The sequence below is a fragment of the Barbus barbus genome, assembly GCF_936440315.1.
Source record: "Barbus barbus genome assembly, chromosome: 43".
NCBI lineage: Eukaryota > Metazoa > Chordata > Actinopteri > Cypriniformes > Cyprinidae > Barbus > Barbus barbus.
In genome coordinates this window covers 6,959,718-6,979,727 of record NC_136721.1, presented here as the reverse complement: position 1 = coordinate 6,979,727, position 20,010 = coordinate 6,959,718, and the positions used below count along the sequence as shown (strand labels likewise).

At 37.6% G+C, this 20,010-nt stretch overlaps 1 protein-coding gene across 2 annotated transcripts in view; it reads right to left on the bottom strand.

The window, feature by feature from the left end:
- Nucleotides 1-19,752, bottom strand: part of ublcp1 (ubiquitin-like domain containing CTD phosphatase 1) — a 34,062-nt gene extending 14,310 nt beyond the window's left edge. For both annotated transcript variants that reach the window (XM_079404843.1, XM_079404844.1), the window contains exons 1-6: nucleotides 19,671-19,752; nucleotides 19,237-19,268; nucleotides 18,946-19,112; nucleotides 18,746-18,837; nucleotides 18,452-18,537; nucleotides 18,190-18,305 (exon numbers count right to left, since the gene is read on the bottom strand). In XM_079404843.1, coding sequence (XP_079260969.1) covers nucleotides 18,190-18,305; nucleotides 18,452-18,537; nucleotides 18,746-18,837; nucleotides 18,946-19,099 — 448 coding nt within the window. In that variant the 5' untranslated portion in view covers nucleotides 19,100-19,112; nucleotides 19,237-19,268; nucleotides 19,671-19,752. The remainder of the gene's footprint in view (nucleotides 1-18,189; nucleotides 18,306-18,451; nucleotides 18,538-18,745; nucleotides 18,838-18,945; nucleotides 19,113-19,236; nucleotides 19,269-19,670) is intronic.
- Nucleotides 19,753-20,010: the final 258 nt, after the last annotated feature.

Sequence of the window (20,010 nt, the reverse complement as noted above, 5' to 3'; positions counted from 1 at the left end):
CCCGCGGAACCCGCGTTAGCTCTGCGCAGCGGCGCGCGGCCTGTTCTAGACACAATTAATATTCAGATTTTTACTATATTTACGCTTGTAAAAATATAGGCTACATTTGTTTACATTTTGCAGAACAGAAGATCCGTCAATATGCATTTGTTTCGTTATGTTCAGAGCAGTCATGTGATTTCAGAGGTTTCAGTGTCAGAGGTTATAGGATAATACATAATTAATTTACTTTAAAATATAATTTAATTCAGTGATGCCAATCAGAATTTTCATCAGCTGTTACTCCAGTTTTCGGAGTCATAAGATCCTTCAGAAATCATTATAATATATCGATTTATTACCAGTGTTGGAAACAGTTTTGCTGCTTAATATTTTTGGAACCTGTGACATTTTGTTCAGTATTCTTTGATTAATAGAAAGCTAAAAAGAGCAGCACTGCTAATAAATCAACATGATTTCTGAAGGATTATGTGACTCTGAAGACTGGGGTAAAGGCTGATGAAAATTCTGATTTGCATCACTGAAATAAATTACATAAAAAAAAAAAAAAAAAAAAAAATTATATATATATATATATAGAACAGCTGTGTGTGTGTGTATGCACATACACATTACATAAATGTAATCTATATATCTAAATAAACATAGACTATATTTAGTACCTATATGATCCAAAGTAACTAGTAACTAACTACTTGAGTAGTTTTTTTATCCGATACTTTTTTACTCTTACTCAAGTAACTATTCAGACTATTACTTTTACTTGAGTAAATATTTCTAGAAGTACTTTTACTTTTACTTGAGTACAGTTTTTGGCTACTCTACCCACCTCTGGCTGTGACGTCACAGCGTCATTTAGCAACTTTTAGCAACAAATCGTTCCACCTTTAGCAACTTCCTCTGAAAATTAGTTGGCAACAGTGTAGACAGGCTTTTTAGTGCGCGTGCTTCAGGTGTATCCGCTCAGAAAAGGCGCACGTCAGACCAGCGCGTGAATTAAACATTTAACCAGCAAGGCTTGTGTGCAAATAATGTACTTTTGCGATCGCGAATAAGTGCAGTGTCCTGTCAGAGTAACTCTACTGCTGAATGTCGTGTTGTACAGTACATAGAGACGGAGGCACCAGAACTGTATTTGACATAATGTGTGCTGTAGCACGATACTACGATATTTCTTCAAAAGCAGATCGTGGAGACATTTTTATCGTCCACGATCAAAAATCGTCATATCGCACACCCCTGAGCCCAGCCAATTCCAGCGGTCTCGCCACTGGGGCTGAAACTTTCTCTGCCTTTTCTTTTCGTATTCCCTTTCGCTTTCCCTCAATTCCTCTGGTGATTTTCTCTTCCTTGCCTTCTCTTTTTTACCCGGCGTTTGGCCGGGTGATGGGGGTTTCAGAAACATGTAGCCTAGCTTAATAGTAGCTATAGGTAGGTGCTGAGCAGCAGTGTGCAGTTTGCGTGCGTAACCGCGGGAGCAAGCAAGGCGGTGCAGACGGAGCGCATAAACCCGCTGCATCTCTAAGGCTGTCGGGATCACGTAACGTGTTAGCGGTGGTTACCGAGACGATTTAACAGAAATCAAAACACAGAACCACAGGTAATTAATGTGAAATTAGACTTTTTTTTAATCGAGGCATTATTTTCACTGGCCCCACCGGGCTAGTGGTTGGAGCGATCTGGTGGCCCTGACGGTTTTAAAAGTACGTCCGGGCCACCGGGCCATTTATATTGTCGACCCCAGACCTATAATAGTAGAGGTGACTGTTCAATTCATCATCTAATGCACATCAATGGATTAACTTAAATCACAATGTAATATGTGTAAATAATTTAATTGTCTTCATAGCTCCATTGTAGAAGTTAAGAAGATTACAACTATTTTCATGAAACTATAACACTAATAGCCTTCTATAGACACACTTAGTTCTAGGCATCGACCGATTATCGACCTGGTCGATTATCGGAGCCGATATTAAGCATTTTTATGATTATCTGTATCGGACATTTTCAAAACCAGTTTGCGGTAAAATAATTTATATTTGGCTCTGATGCAGCCTGTGGTCTAGAGCAATCTCTGCTCAACGGCCATCTGATTTGTTGGGAGTCACGAGTCCAACCAATCAACGTGGAAGGCTGAAGGCACTCTCACACCGAAAGCACTTGCTAACTGGAGCGGTCTCAGTGAGTGATCACGCATCAGTTGTCTCTCAAAGGTAAGGCAGCAGCTGATGTTGAGGTTGCAATAAATCACAATCCACTACACTGAAGTTGCAAAATACCTCAAAATGATCTATTTATGATTTCCGCAATGCAGAAAATGTGGACGGAATCGCGCAATCCAGTCATATAAATGGAATTTACTCTATAATGCTGAATGATACGGAATCTTAAAGAAGTTTGGATGAATTAATCAAAAGTAGGTCATTACACTTAAATCGAGTCATGATGTGGACTAATATCTGTAAATATTAAGCCACAAAAATACTAGGCGATATGAATATGAATCCTGTATGTTCTGCGTGTCTCTGGCTTCGTTTACACTGCAGGTCTTGATCTGCCTGTTCACATGACAGACGCATTGGCACATATCTGATTTATTTCCACATATGAATAAGGCCTGAAACCAATCTCAAAATATCCAAATGCATGCGTTTTTTTACACTGTCATAGAACAGATCCGATCTGTCACACATATGAGCAAAAAATCGGAATTGGGTCACATTTAACTGCAAATGGGGCCTCTGTGTTGATGAATGGTGCAGATGCGCGGTTTTGTTTACTACACATATATTGAAGTGCGCGTGATGTCACGATGTTTTCAGCATCTGCCTTCTCACTAAATGAGGACATAACATACATAAATACACATACATATATACAAACACACATATACACACACACATATATACACACACACATACATATATATAGGGGTGTGCGATATGACGATTTTTGATCGTGGACGATAAAAATGTCTCCACGATCTGCTTTTGAAGAAATATCGTAGTATCGTGCTACAGCGCACATTATATCAAATACAGTTCTGGCGCCTCCGTCTCTATATACTGTACAACACAACATACAGCAGTAGAGTTACTCTGACAGGACACTGCACTTATTCGCGATCGCAAAAGTACATTATTTGCATACAAGCCTTGCTGGTTAAATGTTTAATTCACGCGCTGGTCTGACGTGCGCTTTTTCTGAGCACATACACCTGAAGCACGCGCACTAAAAAGCCTGTCTAACAGCGCCTGATTACTCAACTAACTTATCTTTTGCGCTAATACTGTCAAAACACACAAGGTTTACATACAGACTCAGTTGGTTATCTCTAAAATGAAAGTAAATAGTTAAGAGAGAAACGGAATGCGTGCCTGTATATTAGATGCGTGCAGCTCTTAAAGAGACAGGACACTAAACGTGCTGTCGACTGTCATTAAAGGGATAGTTCACCCTAAAATGTAATTTCTGCATTATTTACTCACATGTTTACAAACCTCTAATAATTTCTTGTGCTCAACCCAAAAGAAGATATTTTGAAGAATGAGGGTAACCAAACAGTTGCTGGTCTACATTGACTTTGATAGTAGGAATGAAAAATCCTATGGAAGTCACTGAGGGCCAGCAACTGTTTGGTTTTCCACCTTCTTCAAAATAGCATTTATGTTCAGCAGAAGAAAGAAACTCATTCAGGTTTAAAACAACTTTTGAGTAAATGATGGTATAAAAATAAAGCATTATGCCAGAATTGACAGACAGATGACAGAATATTTATTTTTCCGGGAACTATTCATTTAACGTTAACAAAACGCAAAGAGAAAAATCACTCCCTATTCTTGACAGAACAACTTTAATACAGTTGATTTAGGAATCAGTCTATGAAGTGTTTTATTTTTATACTTGTTCATTCAATTTCATTGAATTCAATTTCATTGAATGCTCCTGGTAAATGCACCTATTGTACCTGAAAATAAAGCACTGTTTGTTTTATTTGTATATCATGTGTATTTGTTATGTGTATCTTTGTTCTTATTTTTTAATAAGAAAGATAAAATAATGACAAAGATTTTTTATCTTCGCCCACTTTGGCCTAAATATCTGCCATGCATCTTTGTCTTTCTAGTTTGGCTGTAATGCTCAGACAACTTTGTAGGATATCAGAGACTGAATCAGACAAAGTGAAGCTGCGATCAGAACATTGAAACATGAGAAGCTGAGATTCCAGAAAGAGAGGCTCCAAGAAACAGGATATCATAAATCTGTCCGGATTCCTAGCTCCAACTAGCTGAAGCAATCCTAACTTAGCAAGCCTCTTTCACCAAACAGCTTACAACCTTGAGACAAACGAACACTTATTGATAATTCCAATTCAAGAAGGAGACTGTCAAATTTGTTGCAAATAATCAAGACTGATGGTCAAAGAGATGGCCATCACGTGTTCCACGATTGTATTCACAAGCTTCCTTAGACTGACTTCTCCCCCACATAGAAGACAGTCCAACCCAACATTCCTTTGTCTAAAGAACATGCCTTCGTTCTCCTTAGAACTGCACAAAGACTTTCTTCTCCATATGCACATAAAATCATCCTAAAAGGACATTTTTATGTTGTACCCACATATCATGTTTTAATCAAATAATATGTATGTCTTTTTAATCATTATTGAATAGCTCGAGCCTTAAAGATAAATATTGCATATTTAGTATGTATGAGCTTGAAAATCCATGCTTTAAGTGTTTCTTCCAATCAATTCTTTGTCCAATGCATCAGTCTTGTTATTATGAAATCATGTTCAAAAAGGTGTACTTTGCTAGACCCTGTAAAATTCGGACCATGTGACTGATAACAAGCTGATTTATGATGTAAAGAACACACCCTAGCTAAGATAATAGCCTATCTAATTGGTCAAGACATCCAGATGGGATGTGTCCAGAAGCGAGTTTAAAACTGTTGTCCCTCCTTCCTTCTTCCTCTTTTGCACTCTTTTGTTCTCTCTATCTCTCGTCCCTCTCACCGCGTGCTGCTCTTTGAGCGTGCTCTGGCCCACGTGCCATAATGAGAAGGAAAACAACTTAGTCTCGTTACATCATTTTATTTTTATTCTTTTACTTTAGTTTCTTTTCTTTCGTGGAGTTTCGTGTTCTAATGTAAGTTTGCTACAACTTCAACCAGACCAACTCCGCATCCCCAGCCAATGCCCAAAGACGTCACTTCAAAGACTACTGAACTTCCAGCCAATCAGACACTTCGGGAAACCCCCCCTGTCTGCAACAAGGACACAACCCCGTTACACAGGCAAAGCAAGCAACACACCTCCAGGTTCTAACAGGTTCTAATTGGTGTATTTAATATAAATTTTAGCCTCATTGAGAAACTCAAAGCGAGGGTTAAATAAGTGATTGATGGTTGTTCAGGTCTATGCAATAGCACATATTACTGTAAACTTGGGATTTCACATTTCCATTCTCTTAAACTCATCCTTTCCTCACTTTCTCTCTTTCTGCAACGTGTGAATGCTTGTGTTCATGTGTTAGATTAGTTTATGTTTTAGGTTTATATAAATAAAATTTTATTTACATTGAAAAGAGAAGTATCTTGTGTTTTCTGCTCACAAGTTAATGCCTTAATCTGTCTATTTCGTTACTGTGCTATTTAATAGTGTTTTCACTATATTTGGGATTTTAATATCCAGTGCAGAGTTTGTCATACGGCTCGTTCAGTGAATCGCCGTAACACTGATTCTGTTCAAATCCCTATAAAATCATAAATGAGTCCCTTTGAGCTAAATTAAACTATTTCTTTAAGTTACGTATTAATATTATATGTAATACCCTTACAACTTGTAAAACCAAAATAGTAAAACTAACATGACAAAGAATCGTGATAAAATCGTGAATCTTGATATTTCTAAAAAAAATCGTGATATGATATTTTTCCCATATCGCCCACCCCTATATATATACATATATATATATATATATATGGGCGTTTCTTCAACTAGGGGCACGTTTAGCCTTGTGAAGGTGAATAAAAAAAGTCACTTAACAGTCTCATAAGTTTAAATAATTTGTCTAGTTTTAAGGTCTGTAAGAGGATAAGCTGACCTGCAATGAACAAATGTCATTTCCACCATATTTCAATATACATCCATCTGTACTACAGCTAAGCAGCTCGTGGAAATGTAAGTATTTGGCTTCAATAATTTCTATGTTATAAATATAAATGTGGCATAACCTCTCATAGTTCCTTATTATTTTCTGATGACTAAAACAAAACCTACAATAGTAGAGGTGACTATTCAATTCATCATCTAACGCACACCAATGGATTAACCTAAAAAAAAAAAAAAATCACAATGTAATAAGTGTAAATAATTTGTCTTCATAGCTCCATTGTAGAAGTTGTTAAGGCAACTATTTTCATAACACTATAACACTAATAGCCTATTATAGACACACTTAGTTCAATAGCCTATTAAAATGTCTAAATTTTTTTCATCCTAAGCTTGGCCTGTGAGACACTAGAAATTTAAATTTACAGTACAGTGCAAATGAAGGCATAAATCATTAATTTCATTTTTCTTTTAATCAAATGAGAGTTCAACTTTATTTTTGGCAAACAAAGGAGTTTACTATTAAAATTAAAACATGGAAGAAATTGCATATTGTGTGATTATTCTTTTAAACAAAAGTTGTAATAATTGTAGTAGTACTAGTAGTAGTATGTATATTCTACTGCACCACAGTAATATATTTCTGACAGTTTCTTTAAGCTAAACCGAACTTATATTTTGACGGCTTGCCATGAGGACCTTTTAAGTTTCTGTAGCCTATGTATATGCAGAGGTGTCAAGTAACGAAGTACAAATACTTCGTTACCTTACTTAAGTAGAAATTTGGGGTATCTATACTTTACTGGAGTAATTATTTTTCAGCCGACTTTTTACTTCTACTCCTTACATTTTCACGCAATTATCTGTACTTTCTACTCCTTACATTTTAAAAATAGCCTCGTTACTCCTATTTCATTTCGGCTCGTTTTCATTCCGGCTTGTCATCGTCATGGGCGTTGCTAGGTCATTTTTAGGGGCGTTGCTCAGGTCATTTTCAGGGGCGTTGCTCAGCCCCCCTAAAAATCTTGCGATTCTTCCCCTTTAAATTTCAAACGGCAGCAGACTTCGGCTCCTCCGCATCTTTCTGTGCGTTCTTCAATCCACAGACTTCGGTGGCGCAGAGGAGAGGACAAGGTGTGTGTTTATCGATAAATTGTTATAATATCTACATCTGTGCAGTTCTTTGTCTTAAATACAGTTTACAAAAAGTCATGGGAGAGAAATCGGTTTCCAATCTTCTGTAAAGTTTTCGCTGCATTCACCACTCATCACACCACAGCTGTTTCCTTCAGCGAAAGCCCTTAACACATTATACGCATACTTTATAAAACGATCACGTTATTGCTATTTTCATTTGAAAATTTAGCTTTAAATATAGAACTTAATATTACAGTGCATGTGGCATTAACTACCATACAGTTATGCATAGAAGTGATTAAAGACAGTGACAGACAGCACTCAGTCAGTGCACTCATTTTAATTGCATATCAGAGTGATTGACAGAGATTGAAACATTGTGTGTCCTTCTCACAGACTGCTTCAGTTTTGCTGTTTTTTTACTTTTAAAAGTTAATCACAGCACCCACATAGTTTAATCCATCGTCCGGCCTTATAGCGGTGTTGTTTATATTGCTAATATGGATAGTCAGTGTAAGTTTAAAGTGATATGATGTTTTATGTTTACAATTTTCTGTTTGTACTTGAGCATAGAAAAAGATTTGTACTAGTAATGCACAGTAACATTTTTGGTTTGTACAGTAAACAGGTGTGTGTGTGTGTGAGATCAGGTAGACTTGTATTTGGCTTGTACTCGGATGTTATACCCATCTATGCAATACTGCAATAAGTTTAGTATACCATCCTACCCTATTAATAATTTTTTTGTAAACATTTATTTATTTTTTATTATTATACCATCATTGGGGGCTGAGCCCCCCTAAAATGAAAATCCTAGCATCGCCCTTGGTCATCGCTCAAAAAAAATAAAAATAAAAATAAAAACCTATCCAGATAAATCGCGCCATCCGGATAGAGTGAATTGTGGTTGGATGAGAATATAAACCTATACCATTCCGACACCCTATTGGTTTGTACGCGATCCATCGCACTTGTACATGACAAAAATCACGTCACACTCAAAAAAGATTATTTCTTAAAAGTTATTATTTCTCCACTACTGGCTCATTTATCAAACGGGTGCTTTCTCTTCGTCCGTTGCCCTCACAGATTCCTGCAGCTAAGCTTGGATGTACATTTACATTCCAATAAAGGTTATTGATGACATGCCTCTGAAGTTTGACTTTTTGCACCATTACAATACTTACAGGCAACTAGTCATCATATCTTCCGCTCCATGAAACACGTTAATGCTCAGTAGTACACATATATGGTTTTTTAATGTATTTGCATTGTACTAAAATGCGTTCATTTTCAGTGGGCACATATCCGGCTGAAACAGGTAGCCTAGTGCATCCCACATTTTTCAACATTAACATTTTAATATAAAATTATAGTCATTATGGCCTTTAGAAAAATGTTTTTTTGAGGAGGTGGGGTAGTGCACAATAGGCCCCTGTGCCGTGGCCTAAGCTTTTGTCCTTAATGGCATTTTTTTTTTTCCTTCCATTACTTTTACTTTTATACTTTAAGAAGTTTTGAAACCAGTACTTTTACACTTTTACTTGAGTAAAAAACTTGAGTTGATACTTCAACTTCTACAGAAGTCTTTTTAAACCCTAGTATCTATACTTCTACTTGAGTAATGAATGTGAATACTTTTGACACCACTGTGTATATGATATGACAATAGTTTTACTCAAATGAAACGGTCAAATGCTCATGAAGTGGCTCAAAGCAGTTCCGGAGATGTTGTTCATGTATTTATGTCCTCATTTAGTGAGAAGGCAGATGCTGAAAACATCGTGACATCACGCGCACTTCAATATATGTGTAGTAAACAAAACCGTGCATCTGCACCATTCATCAACACAGAGGCCCCGTTTGCACTGTTAGTTAAATGTGACCCAATTCCAATTTTTTGCTCATATGTGTGACAGATCAGATCTGTTCTATGACAGTGTAAAAAAACGCATGCATTTGGATATTTTGAGATTGGTTTCAGGCCTTATTCATATGTGGAAATAAATCAGATATGTGCCAATGCGTCTGTCATGTGAACAGGCAGATCAAGACCTGCAGTGTAAACGAGGCCAGAGACACGCAGAACATACAGGATTCATATTCATATCGCCTAGTATTTTTGTGGCTTAATATTTACAGATATTAGTCCACATCACGACTCGATTTAAGTGTAATGACCTACTTTTGAATTAATCCAAACTTCCTTAAAATTCCGTATCATTCAGCATTATACAGTAAATTCCATTTATATTTTCATATATATATATATATGTATGATTGCGCGATTCCGTCCACATTTTCCGCATTGCGGAAATCATAAATAGATCATTTTGAGGTGTTTTGCAACTGGTGTTTTGCAACCGGCAAACTGGTTTTGAAAATGCCCGATACAGATAATCATAAAAATGCTTAATATCGGATCCGATAATCGACCAGGTCGATAATCGGTCGACGCCTAGAACTAAGTGTGTCTATAGAAGGCTATTAGTGTTATAGTTTCATGAAAATAGTTGCAATCTTCTTAACTTCTATAATGGAGCTATGAAGACAATTAAATTATTTACACATATTACATTGTGATTTAAGTTAATCCATTGATGTGCATTAGATGATGAATTGAACAGTCACCTCTACTATTATAGGTTATGTTTTAGTCATCAAAAAATAATTGAGGAATTATGAGAGGTTATGCTACTACACATATTTCTAACATGGAAATTATTGAAGTCAAATACTTACATTTCCGAGACAGAAATACTTCATGTCAGAGACAGATCCTGACCAAGTACAGGCTCAGTGAGCACAGTCTAGCCATCGAGACTGGCAGACACAAAAAGAGCTGGTTACCCAGAGAGCAAAGAGTGTGTGCTCACTGTGAGACAGGAGAAATCGAGACAGAGGTGCACTTTTTCCTTCACTGTTAACAATTTAAATCAATAAGAAACCTATACATGAACAAATTCACAAACATTATAAAAGAACTTTACAGCCATGTAAAGTGGAACAAATAAATTGACTTATCGGTAAGCCCCGCCCCTTAGTTACAGTTGCGAATTCGGACAGTTGCTAACTGTCTTGCAATGACAGCTGTCAGTGTGAAAACCTTGTTCCTATATCTTTTTGATAAATTTTGAACACAGAAGGACCACCATTCAAGTGAGCCTTAAAGCTGCAAAACTTTTTTGGGGTTAAAATGATCCCAAATCAATATTTGAGCAAGTACGTAACCAGCCAGTGTTCAAAACTATCGCCATACTTTAGCCCCATTCACAACGGTTGACTTATAACAATATTTTCGAGTGGATAATTTGAGCGTGTCATTACGTCATGTCTGTAAACAAAGTAGTTGTCCCGGCAACTAGGCTATCGCCTATGAGGATCCTGCAGGTGGCAGATCGTTTAGCCTTTTCTCACAGCAGATAGAATAATTAAATGTATCATTTTGATGGAGGATTGTAATCCAGAGAGGATTATGTGTTTATGAAACACGTGAAATTATATTATATTCCTGTTTTAAATATGCCTCTGATTACAGATAGCCTGGCATTACACAAGATTTGCATTTTTAAAGAAAACCAGTTCAAAGGGAGCATAATTTTGTATTTTAAAGAAAACCAGTTCGAAGGGAGCATAACTTGCTTTTAGGGTTAAAATAATTTCTTAAAGGTGCCAAAGAATGGAAAATTGTATTTACCTTGGCATAGTTGAATAATAAGAGTTCTGTACATGGAAAAGACATAGTGTGAGCCTCAAACACCATTGTTTCCTCCTTCTTATGTAAACTTCGTGAATGCAAAAGAACACTGAAAATAGGCGAATCAGAACATAACACCGACTGTGATGTTACAATCGGGATCACTAAAAGTTACGCCCACAACATTTGCATATACCCGCCCATGTTCTATGCAAATTGCCAGCCGAACCATCAGAAGTTCTGCAGGTATTGTGAAGAAACAAGCAAGGACAACAGTGAAAATGGCAGATCATGTAAATAAATGTTATGTTCCAGGCTGTGCAAGCAGTGTTGGGTAAGTTACTTTCAAAAAGTAATTAATTACAGTTACTAATTACTTCATCAATATTGTATTTAAATTACTTTACTAATTACTCTATCTGAAAAGTAACTTAGTTACTCAATAAGTAACTTAATTATTCAAATCGCTAATTAGGCTACATCTTAAAATCCCTATAAACCTTAAAAGAAATTAAACTCTATATTCTTTCAATTCGAGTCAAACATAGAATAGTTTAGCCTTTTAGCTTTAAAACAACTGTAATACTTAAACATTTTTATGAAAAAAATGTAACCACCTTTGGTTAACAAATAGAAATACTGAAATAAAAATATCTGAATAACAAAAAGGCTTAAAAGTTAAACAATACATTTCAGTTTGGCAAGATGTTCAGGAAAAGCCCAACTAGTAAAATTTGTACAGGTTTATGTCAAAATAACACGTTAACTAATGTAGGAAAGAATAAATTACAGAAATGATCTTCTCTGCTGCATAATGTCAGATCGCGCTGTTCTTATGAGGTAAATTTCTCATCTTCTTTCAAAAATGATGAATATTAGATTATTTTTATTTTTTCTTAATATTTTACTTTTTTTTTGTATCTAGGTGAGGGCATATGCGCGCAGGTGACTGCATATAATGAGCTCAGACACGGGAAAGACTGTACCTTGCTTTAGTTTCATACGGATTGCATAATCAGAAACATTAGTTTTTAATTTGAATTCGTTCAAGTGTCAAGTAGACACTTCAAGATTTTTAGATTCTATTGATTTTAGTCTTATATGTATCTGAGTCAGAGCCAGCGCCAGGGCACCTCCATCAGAGGGGCATTTGAATTTCTGGGGGGGGGCACAAATCACGTTTTGTGTGTGTGTGTGTGTGTGTGTGTGTGGCGGGTGGTGGTGGGGGGGGGGTTCGGGGTGGGATGGGAAGCGTGCAATCTGTGATTGCTTGCAGTTTCTGACGCTCGCTAAAGCGTGCAATCGCTTTCTTATGTGCGCTGTTTTACCGGTTTCACTTTCGCTTTCGAAACGATCACGTTCAGCAAGAAGGGGAGAGGATGGAAAGTGGGGGGCACCGTAACTCTGCCCGCAAATGCCCCCTCTTGGTGCCGGCCCTGATTTGAGTATTTAAGGTTTCTCTGTGAATCAGGAAAATCTGAAAGTGAACGCACCCGCACGCGGAGGGTTAAAGCCGCTGCATTCAATATCTTTAGACGGTAAATTTAGATTTCAAATTCAATATTGCTTTTAGAACGGTTGAAATTATTTACTGTATGTAACGCAAGTACTTTATAAGTAACTGTAATTAAATTACCTAAAAATGAACAGTAATCCCTTACTTTACTTTTTCAGTGGATAAGTAATTTAATTACAGTACACCCAACACTGTGTGCAAGGGATGTGAAGTGCAGGGATGGGTTGGTGTCTGTATTCAGAAAGGCACGGAAAGCAAATAACGCGTTCTAATAAAATAACGTGAGCCACATTACAGCACATAAGATTTCACTTACCACATAAACAGAGTAAGGAGAGATGACTGAGGATGATGGCGAATGATTTACAGATCCTGAGCACCACTGACAAGCATCTGATCATATTGTTTCCATCCAGCGTTTTTTTATGCAATATTCCAAAATATGCATAAAATAGGTGGATGGAAACATCGCTACAGACTGTTAGATGACTGTCAGTTTTTTTTATAAGGATTTCAGAATGGCTTCTTGTTCCTGTTACACTAAATGACCTCTAACAAACTGCTTAACCAGGGGACTTTTTTTCCTGGATATTTCATGGCTAGCACAATCACCTCACTTAAAGTCAGTGTGTAAAGGCAATTCAGAGAATGGTTTCTAAACACATAAGTGTTAGAAATTTATTGCTGAAAACATGTTACAAAGACAGTGAACTAGTACTGAATTAAACAGCTTTTCAGATTATTTTAGGCAGGCATGAAATCATGTCACGATGACACACTGTAACCACTGAGCATGGCCCCTCCCAATACTATAATAACTATAATGCATTAGCATCAGTGCTTCGCCCACTCAGTCATGAGTTACTGTCATTACCGTTAGTTAGCCTACAGTTAATGTAAATGCCTATTATAAACGTATGGCAGTATAAATCCAATTAAGCTGCTAGATTGAGAATCCATTCAGGTTGTAGTGGTATTAGGCAGTTGAAAGAGGCAGCAGCTTTCCAGCAAATGGGCATGGTTTCACAGCCAACAGCGGACAAGCCCCTAGTGCTTGAGAGCAGAGAATACTGCTTATTTTTTCAAGGCAGGGAATGGAATACTGCTTTATTTTTTGGCAGGGAATGGAACATATGATTTGCCCGTATGGCACTGGGCGCCAAACTACCAGCAGCAGTGAACGTCTGCTTTTGTTCTGCAACACAAATGGCCTCTGCATCTGGCAACCCGTTTTTTTGTCAACAAACATAACACACAAGAAGACCTGGTGTACACCAAATGGGTTAATCAGCAACAAGATTGACTACATCTGCATTAGCAGCCATGGGAGATCAGCACTTCCGGACATGCGTGTCTACCATGGCGCTGACTTCGGTTCGGACCACCACCTTCTAAATGTGGTGCTAAGGTTGCAACTGAAAAAACAAGCACCCAACCCAAAAAGTCAGTTTGATGTGAACAAGCTGAAGAACGATGCAGTAAATCACTAATACCAGCAGTGCCTTGCAGATGTGCTTCAGAATCCTGAGAATGGTACAGTGGAAGATTAATGGTCATCATTCAATCATATGGTGATATCTTGTGCCGAAGTGATAGTTGGCAGCTAGGTGAAGGGGAACACTAGATCCAGGAAGATACCTGGAAACTGACTGATAAACGTAGAACGCCTAAACAGATTAAGGAACAAGCAAGACCCGATTAAGACAGACAGGATGAAGCAACAAGGTATCAGATACTTGACAAAAGAGTGAAGAATTTCTTCTGAAGATACTTTGCAGATGATATTGCTCTACTAGCAGAGTCGTGGGTGAAGCTACAGCAACTTACTACCAGGCTAGAAAGATTTGCACTTAAGATCGGTCTTTGAAATGATGTTTTATTTATGTAAGGTTCGGGAGGAGCACGGTCAGATAATCAACCAATTTGGCACAGGTGTAATTCGTTTAGCTAACCATCCTAACTAGCACACCTACCTCTGTCCAATTACAGTTTTCCAGCATCCCTCCTCCAACCAAAATCCTAATCTATTTTTATCCCATATTAGGGATAGGGGGAGTTCTCTGGGTTCGGGCTATATTCTGGGCTCTGAGCCCTCTCCCAGGACAGCACACTAAAATATGCTTACTATTTGCTATCAGATTAGACGTACAGGTCCTTCTCAAAAAATTAGCATATTGTGATAAAGTTCATTATTTTCTGTAATGTACTGATAAACATTAGACTTTCATATATTTTAGATTCATTACAACACAACTGAAGTAGTTCAAGCCTTTTATTGTTTTAATATTGATGATTTTGGCATACAGCTCATGAAAACCCAAAATTCCTATCTCAAAGAATTTGCATATCATGAAAAGGTTCTCTAAATGAGCTATTAACCTAATCATCTGAATCAACTAATTAACTCTAAACACCTGCAAAAGATTCCTGAGGCTTTTAAAAACTCCCAGCCTGGTTCATTACTCAAAACCGCAATCATGGGTAAGACTGCCGACCTGACTGCTGTCCAGAAGGCCATCATTGACACCCTCAAGCAAGAGGGTAAGACACAGAAAGAAATTTCTGAACGAATAGGCTGTTCCCAGAGTGCTGTATCAAAGCACCTCAGTGGGAAGTCTGTGGGAAGGAAAAAGTGTGGCAGAAAACGCAGCACAACGAGAAGAGGTGACCGGACCCTGAGGAAGATTGTGGAGAAGGACCGATTCCAGACCTTGGGAGACCTGCGGAAGCAGTGGACTGAGTCTGGAGTAGAAACATCCAGAGCCACCGTGTACAGGCGTGTGCAGGAAATGGGCTACAGGTGCCGCATTCCCCAGGTCAAGCCACTTTTGAACCAGAAACAGCAGCAGAAGCGCCTGACCTGGGCTACAGAGAAGCAGCACTGGACTGTTGCTCAGTGGTCCAAAGTACTTTTTTCGGATGAAAGCAAATTTTGCATGTCATTCGGAAATCAAGGTGCCAGAGTCTGGAGGAAGACTGGGGAGAGGGAAATGCCAAAATGCCTGAAGTCCAGTGTCAAGTACCCACAGTCAGTGATGCTGGTGTTGGTCCACTGTGTTTTATCAAGGGCAGGGTCAATGCAGCTAGCTATCAGGAGATTTTGGAGCACTTCATGCTTCCATCTGCTGAAAAGCTTTATGGAGATGATTTCATTTTTCAGCACGACCTGGCACCTGCTCACAGTGCCAAAACCACTGGTAAATGGTTTACTGACCATGGTATTACTGTGCTCAATTGGCCTGCCAACTCTCCTGACCTGAACCCCATAGAGAATCTGTGGGATATTGTGAAGAGAAAGTTGAGAGACGCAAGACCCAACACTCTGGATGAGCTTAAGGCCGCTATCGAAGCATCCTGGGCCTCCATAACACCTCAGCAGTGCCACAGGCTGATTGCCTCCATGCCACGCCGCATTGAAGCAGTCATTTCTGCAAAAGGATTCCCGACCAAGTATTGAGTGCATAACTGAACAATTATTTGAAGGTTGACTTTTTTTTTTTTTGTATTAAAAACGCTTTTCTTTTATTGGTCGGATGAAATATGCTAATTTTTGAGATAGGAATTTTGGGTTTTCATGAGCTGTATGCCAAAATCATCAATATTAAAACAATAAAAGGCTTGAACTACTTCAGTTGTGTTGTAATGAATCTAAAATATATGAAAGTCTAATGTTTATCAGTACATTACAGAAAATAATGAACTTTATCACAATATGCTAATTTTTTTAGAAGGACCTGTATAACAGCCACAGGCCTAAAGTGTGAGCAGATGTTTGAATAGTTGGTTCTCTCTTCTATCATAATTAAACAGGACTTTCATGTTGCGTGTGCTGAAGCTCCTCCGCATGAGCGCGATCTGGCTTCTGAATTGCGCATAGCAAAAATGCATCATAGACAAATGTTTGAATATTATTGCACATAAAAACAGCTGGCGAAATTATATATATAGAGAGAGAGAGAGAGAGAGAGAGCAACAATAAATGTATGTGTGTTTTCTTAATTTCTCCAATACCGACAGAAGTACCGATAACGTCAGAGCTTATCGATACTCCGGTCTTTCATAATTTAGCCCCGAGACCGATTTAATACCGAGTTTCGGTACCCATCCCTAGGGCGAATGCTTAGGGACATTCAGCTCTGATTTGTTTGGGTTTAGGAAATAGAATAAAATAAGTTCTATTGCCTGTCCTCTCAGGATACCTTGAATCAGTGTTACAAGTACCCCAGGCACATCGTTTTTCCATTTTTGAAGCATAAAATAAATGTGTGCTTCGGATCATCTAATGTTTCTCTATGGCGCTGAAACTTAAAGATGTCCGAGTTCCACTCCCTGTGCAACTGATACTCGACTGCCATTGGCTAGTCTGTGTTCGAGGGGAGGGGCTTGTCCATAGGTCAATTGGAATATGCTTTGCTGCCCAATGGGCCTTGTAGCACAGAAGGACCTAGAGGTTAAAGGAGTCATACAATGCCCATTTTCCACAAGTTGATATTATTCTTTAGGGTCTTAATGAAATGTCTGTAACATAGTTTGGTTAATTTTTCATTGGTAGTGTAAAAAACACATTTTTTACCCTGTCAAAAACAGCTCTTGTCAGAGCAAGCGGTATTGTGTCATTCTCCTTTAAATGTTAATGAACTCTGCTGACTCCGCCCCTCTCTTCCGAGCCGCTCTGAGGGATCGTTTACTTTAGCCGCATTCATCGTGAAACTTACTATTTAGCACATTATTAGGAAAGGCTATTTGCAAAGATTCATTTAAAATCACGAATGATTCGCACGAACAGACGCATTTAGGTAGATCGAGGGCGCATTAATAGATTTAAAAAAAACACTGGGTGGATAGGGTGGTGGTGTACACACACTGCCAACACACATTTCAGTTCAAACTACTTGTAAATGTGAATGTAGCATTACATGACCCCTTTAAAATAAGTTGGCCTATCTACTAAAACATTTACATTTATGCATTTAGCAGACGCTTTTATCCAAAGCAACTTACATTGCATTCAAGTTACAGTTTTTACATTTTATCAGCTCTTGCTTTCCCTGGGAATCGAACCCATGACCTTGGCATTGCTAGCGCCATGCTCTACTATTTGAGCTACAGGAAGGCTGTAAAAACAAACAAACACTCTCATCATGGGCAGAAAACAAAATTAACTAGTAATTTCAAAGTTAAAATTTTCTTTCCTTGTCATCTACAAATACTTTTCCCAATTATTAGTTTGTTTATTATATAAATACAGACAAAAAACGGTCTTGTCACAAACTTGGTTCATTTGAATGATCAGAGTATGAAATAAAGAATTGTATTTGTGGCATTCTCTATTCCTGCAGTCTTTTAGTTATTGATCTATTTTGCTGCTTACAGTGTTTTTGATACTGTTGTTAAAATTGTTGCTCTTACTCTTGTAGCAGTTTCCATCTTTAACGGGAGAAAATTAACATGAACAAAGCAGAAAAGGGCTTGCAATGAAGGGCGTTTGGTTCTAGATAGAAATATTGCAGAATATAACATAGAAAGACCAAACAACTCAGCGCTTGTGGTGTGTACAGCTCTGTTATTTTGACACACTGCTGACTTTAAACTGTAGAAATGGTGCTACTGTTATCAGATGTACCATGGTCCAGTTGGATTTTAAAGAATGCCTGGGCTAGACAGATTTATTCATAGCTACATATATAATCAGAAGTATGTGTCTGGGTTTCAAAGACTCACCAAAGAGCGTATAGTCAATATCTAGAACGAGCAATCTTTTTCCTGGTCTTGGGGGATTTAACTCCTCAACTTTATAGTCTTTCACCCGACGAGCTATCTTGGACAAATTCTCCTCTCTGTTAAAAACAAAACAACAACAACAAAAATAATAATTTTGTAACATTATAAATGTCTTTTGGTCAACAATGCATCCTTACTGAATGAAAGTATTATAAGTAAATAAATAAATGAATGAATAAATAAATAACTGGGTGTCACTGGCCTGTTTTCAACCTCAGTTACTTCCTCTTCAATGTCAAAGTCATTGACCACATCATCATTTTCTGGTGGAGGCGCCAAGACATCTTCCTATGAAAAGGGAACTCAGGTTATGAGATCCTGCACAAAAAAAATAAAACTTATTTTACAAATATAGAAAGCTTTATAGCTGTATTTTATAAGATAAAAATCTAACCATGCTTTTTTTTTTTTAAATCACTGGGTAGAGGCTACATGATGTATGTCGTCATTTAACAGCTTTCAGAAATATATGATTAAAATCAATAGTATTACTTACCAGACTTTCTTCTCTGGTGCCCATCATCATAATTTTGGTATTGGGCTTCAATTTCAAGTCACCCAGTTTGACATCATCATCTGCTGGTTTACCTGACAAAATAAAAGAATTAAACAACAACCAGTTGCAATGTTTTTTTTATTTTATTTTTTATTTTGCATATTGTGTATCAGACAGTGTCTGTTATTAATGCTGCTCACCTTTCACTTTCAATCCCAATAGCTTCTGTCGTTCTGGGAGAACTCCTGTGAGAGATTTAATGGACTGTTTCAGATCCAGCACGGTGTCCTCCTCAGACAGTGTGCTAATGGAGTACTCCTGTCCACCCCACTTTATAATAACGGAAACAGACATGCTGGTGGGAAAGCTGTGAAAGATTTTTTTTTGTGTGTGTTTGTGTTATTTTTTCGTTATTGGGTTATTAAATTATCTGTCAGCTTGTCAAAAACACAATGAAAACTTTATAGAGTGCATTAGAATATAGATGTTACCTTGGCAACGCTACACCATCAGAAGAGGTCCACTTGTCAAAACACAACACAATTAATGGGTCAGGTGCTAAATTATATTAGTGTAAAAAACAACCTCAGCTTAAAACACAAGCTGCTTATATCATGAACAACATAGACTGAGCATTACTACATTTCTGTGCTTGTAAAAATGTAACTACAGTAAATTTATTTGTTTTGCAATTCTTTTTAAAACGAGGGATGAACGGATCTGCTTGGCATATTGCTTTAATGATCAAGCATGCATTAGCCACTTAGCTTTTAACTCATTAAGCTCTTTTTCTATGTAATGCATTTCTCACAATTGATATGACTAATCGTAACCACGCCACTAACTTCTCGATAAATTTCATCCAAGCCATCTATATCGGACAGACAAAAATTATAGGTAAATCCTGTAAAGGTTTCTCACTTACATAAAATACAATTCATTCAAAGCTCAAGCTGACTGCTGCAGATACACACTAGATGTGCTTTGTTCTTCTTCTCTCTGCTCATGACGGCCTGACTACTGCGACCGCTGTGCCTACTGCCACCTGCTGTTGAAGAGTAGATCAAATAAGTGCATTTTCTTGGGAGTTTTTTTGTTTCTTTTTTCTTCAACTAAGAGCGAGTCGGACATATATATAGACATATATATATATATATATATATACACTCACCTAAAGGATTATTAGGAACACCTGTTCAATTTCTCATTAATGCAATTATCTAATCAACCAATCACATGGCAGTTGCTTCAATGCATTTAGGGGT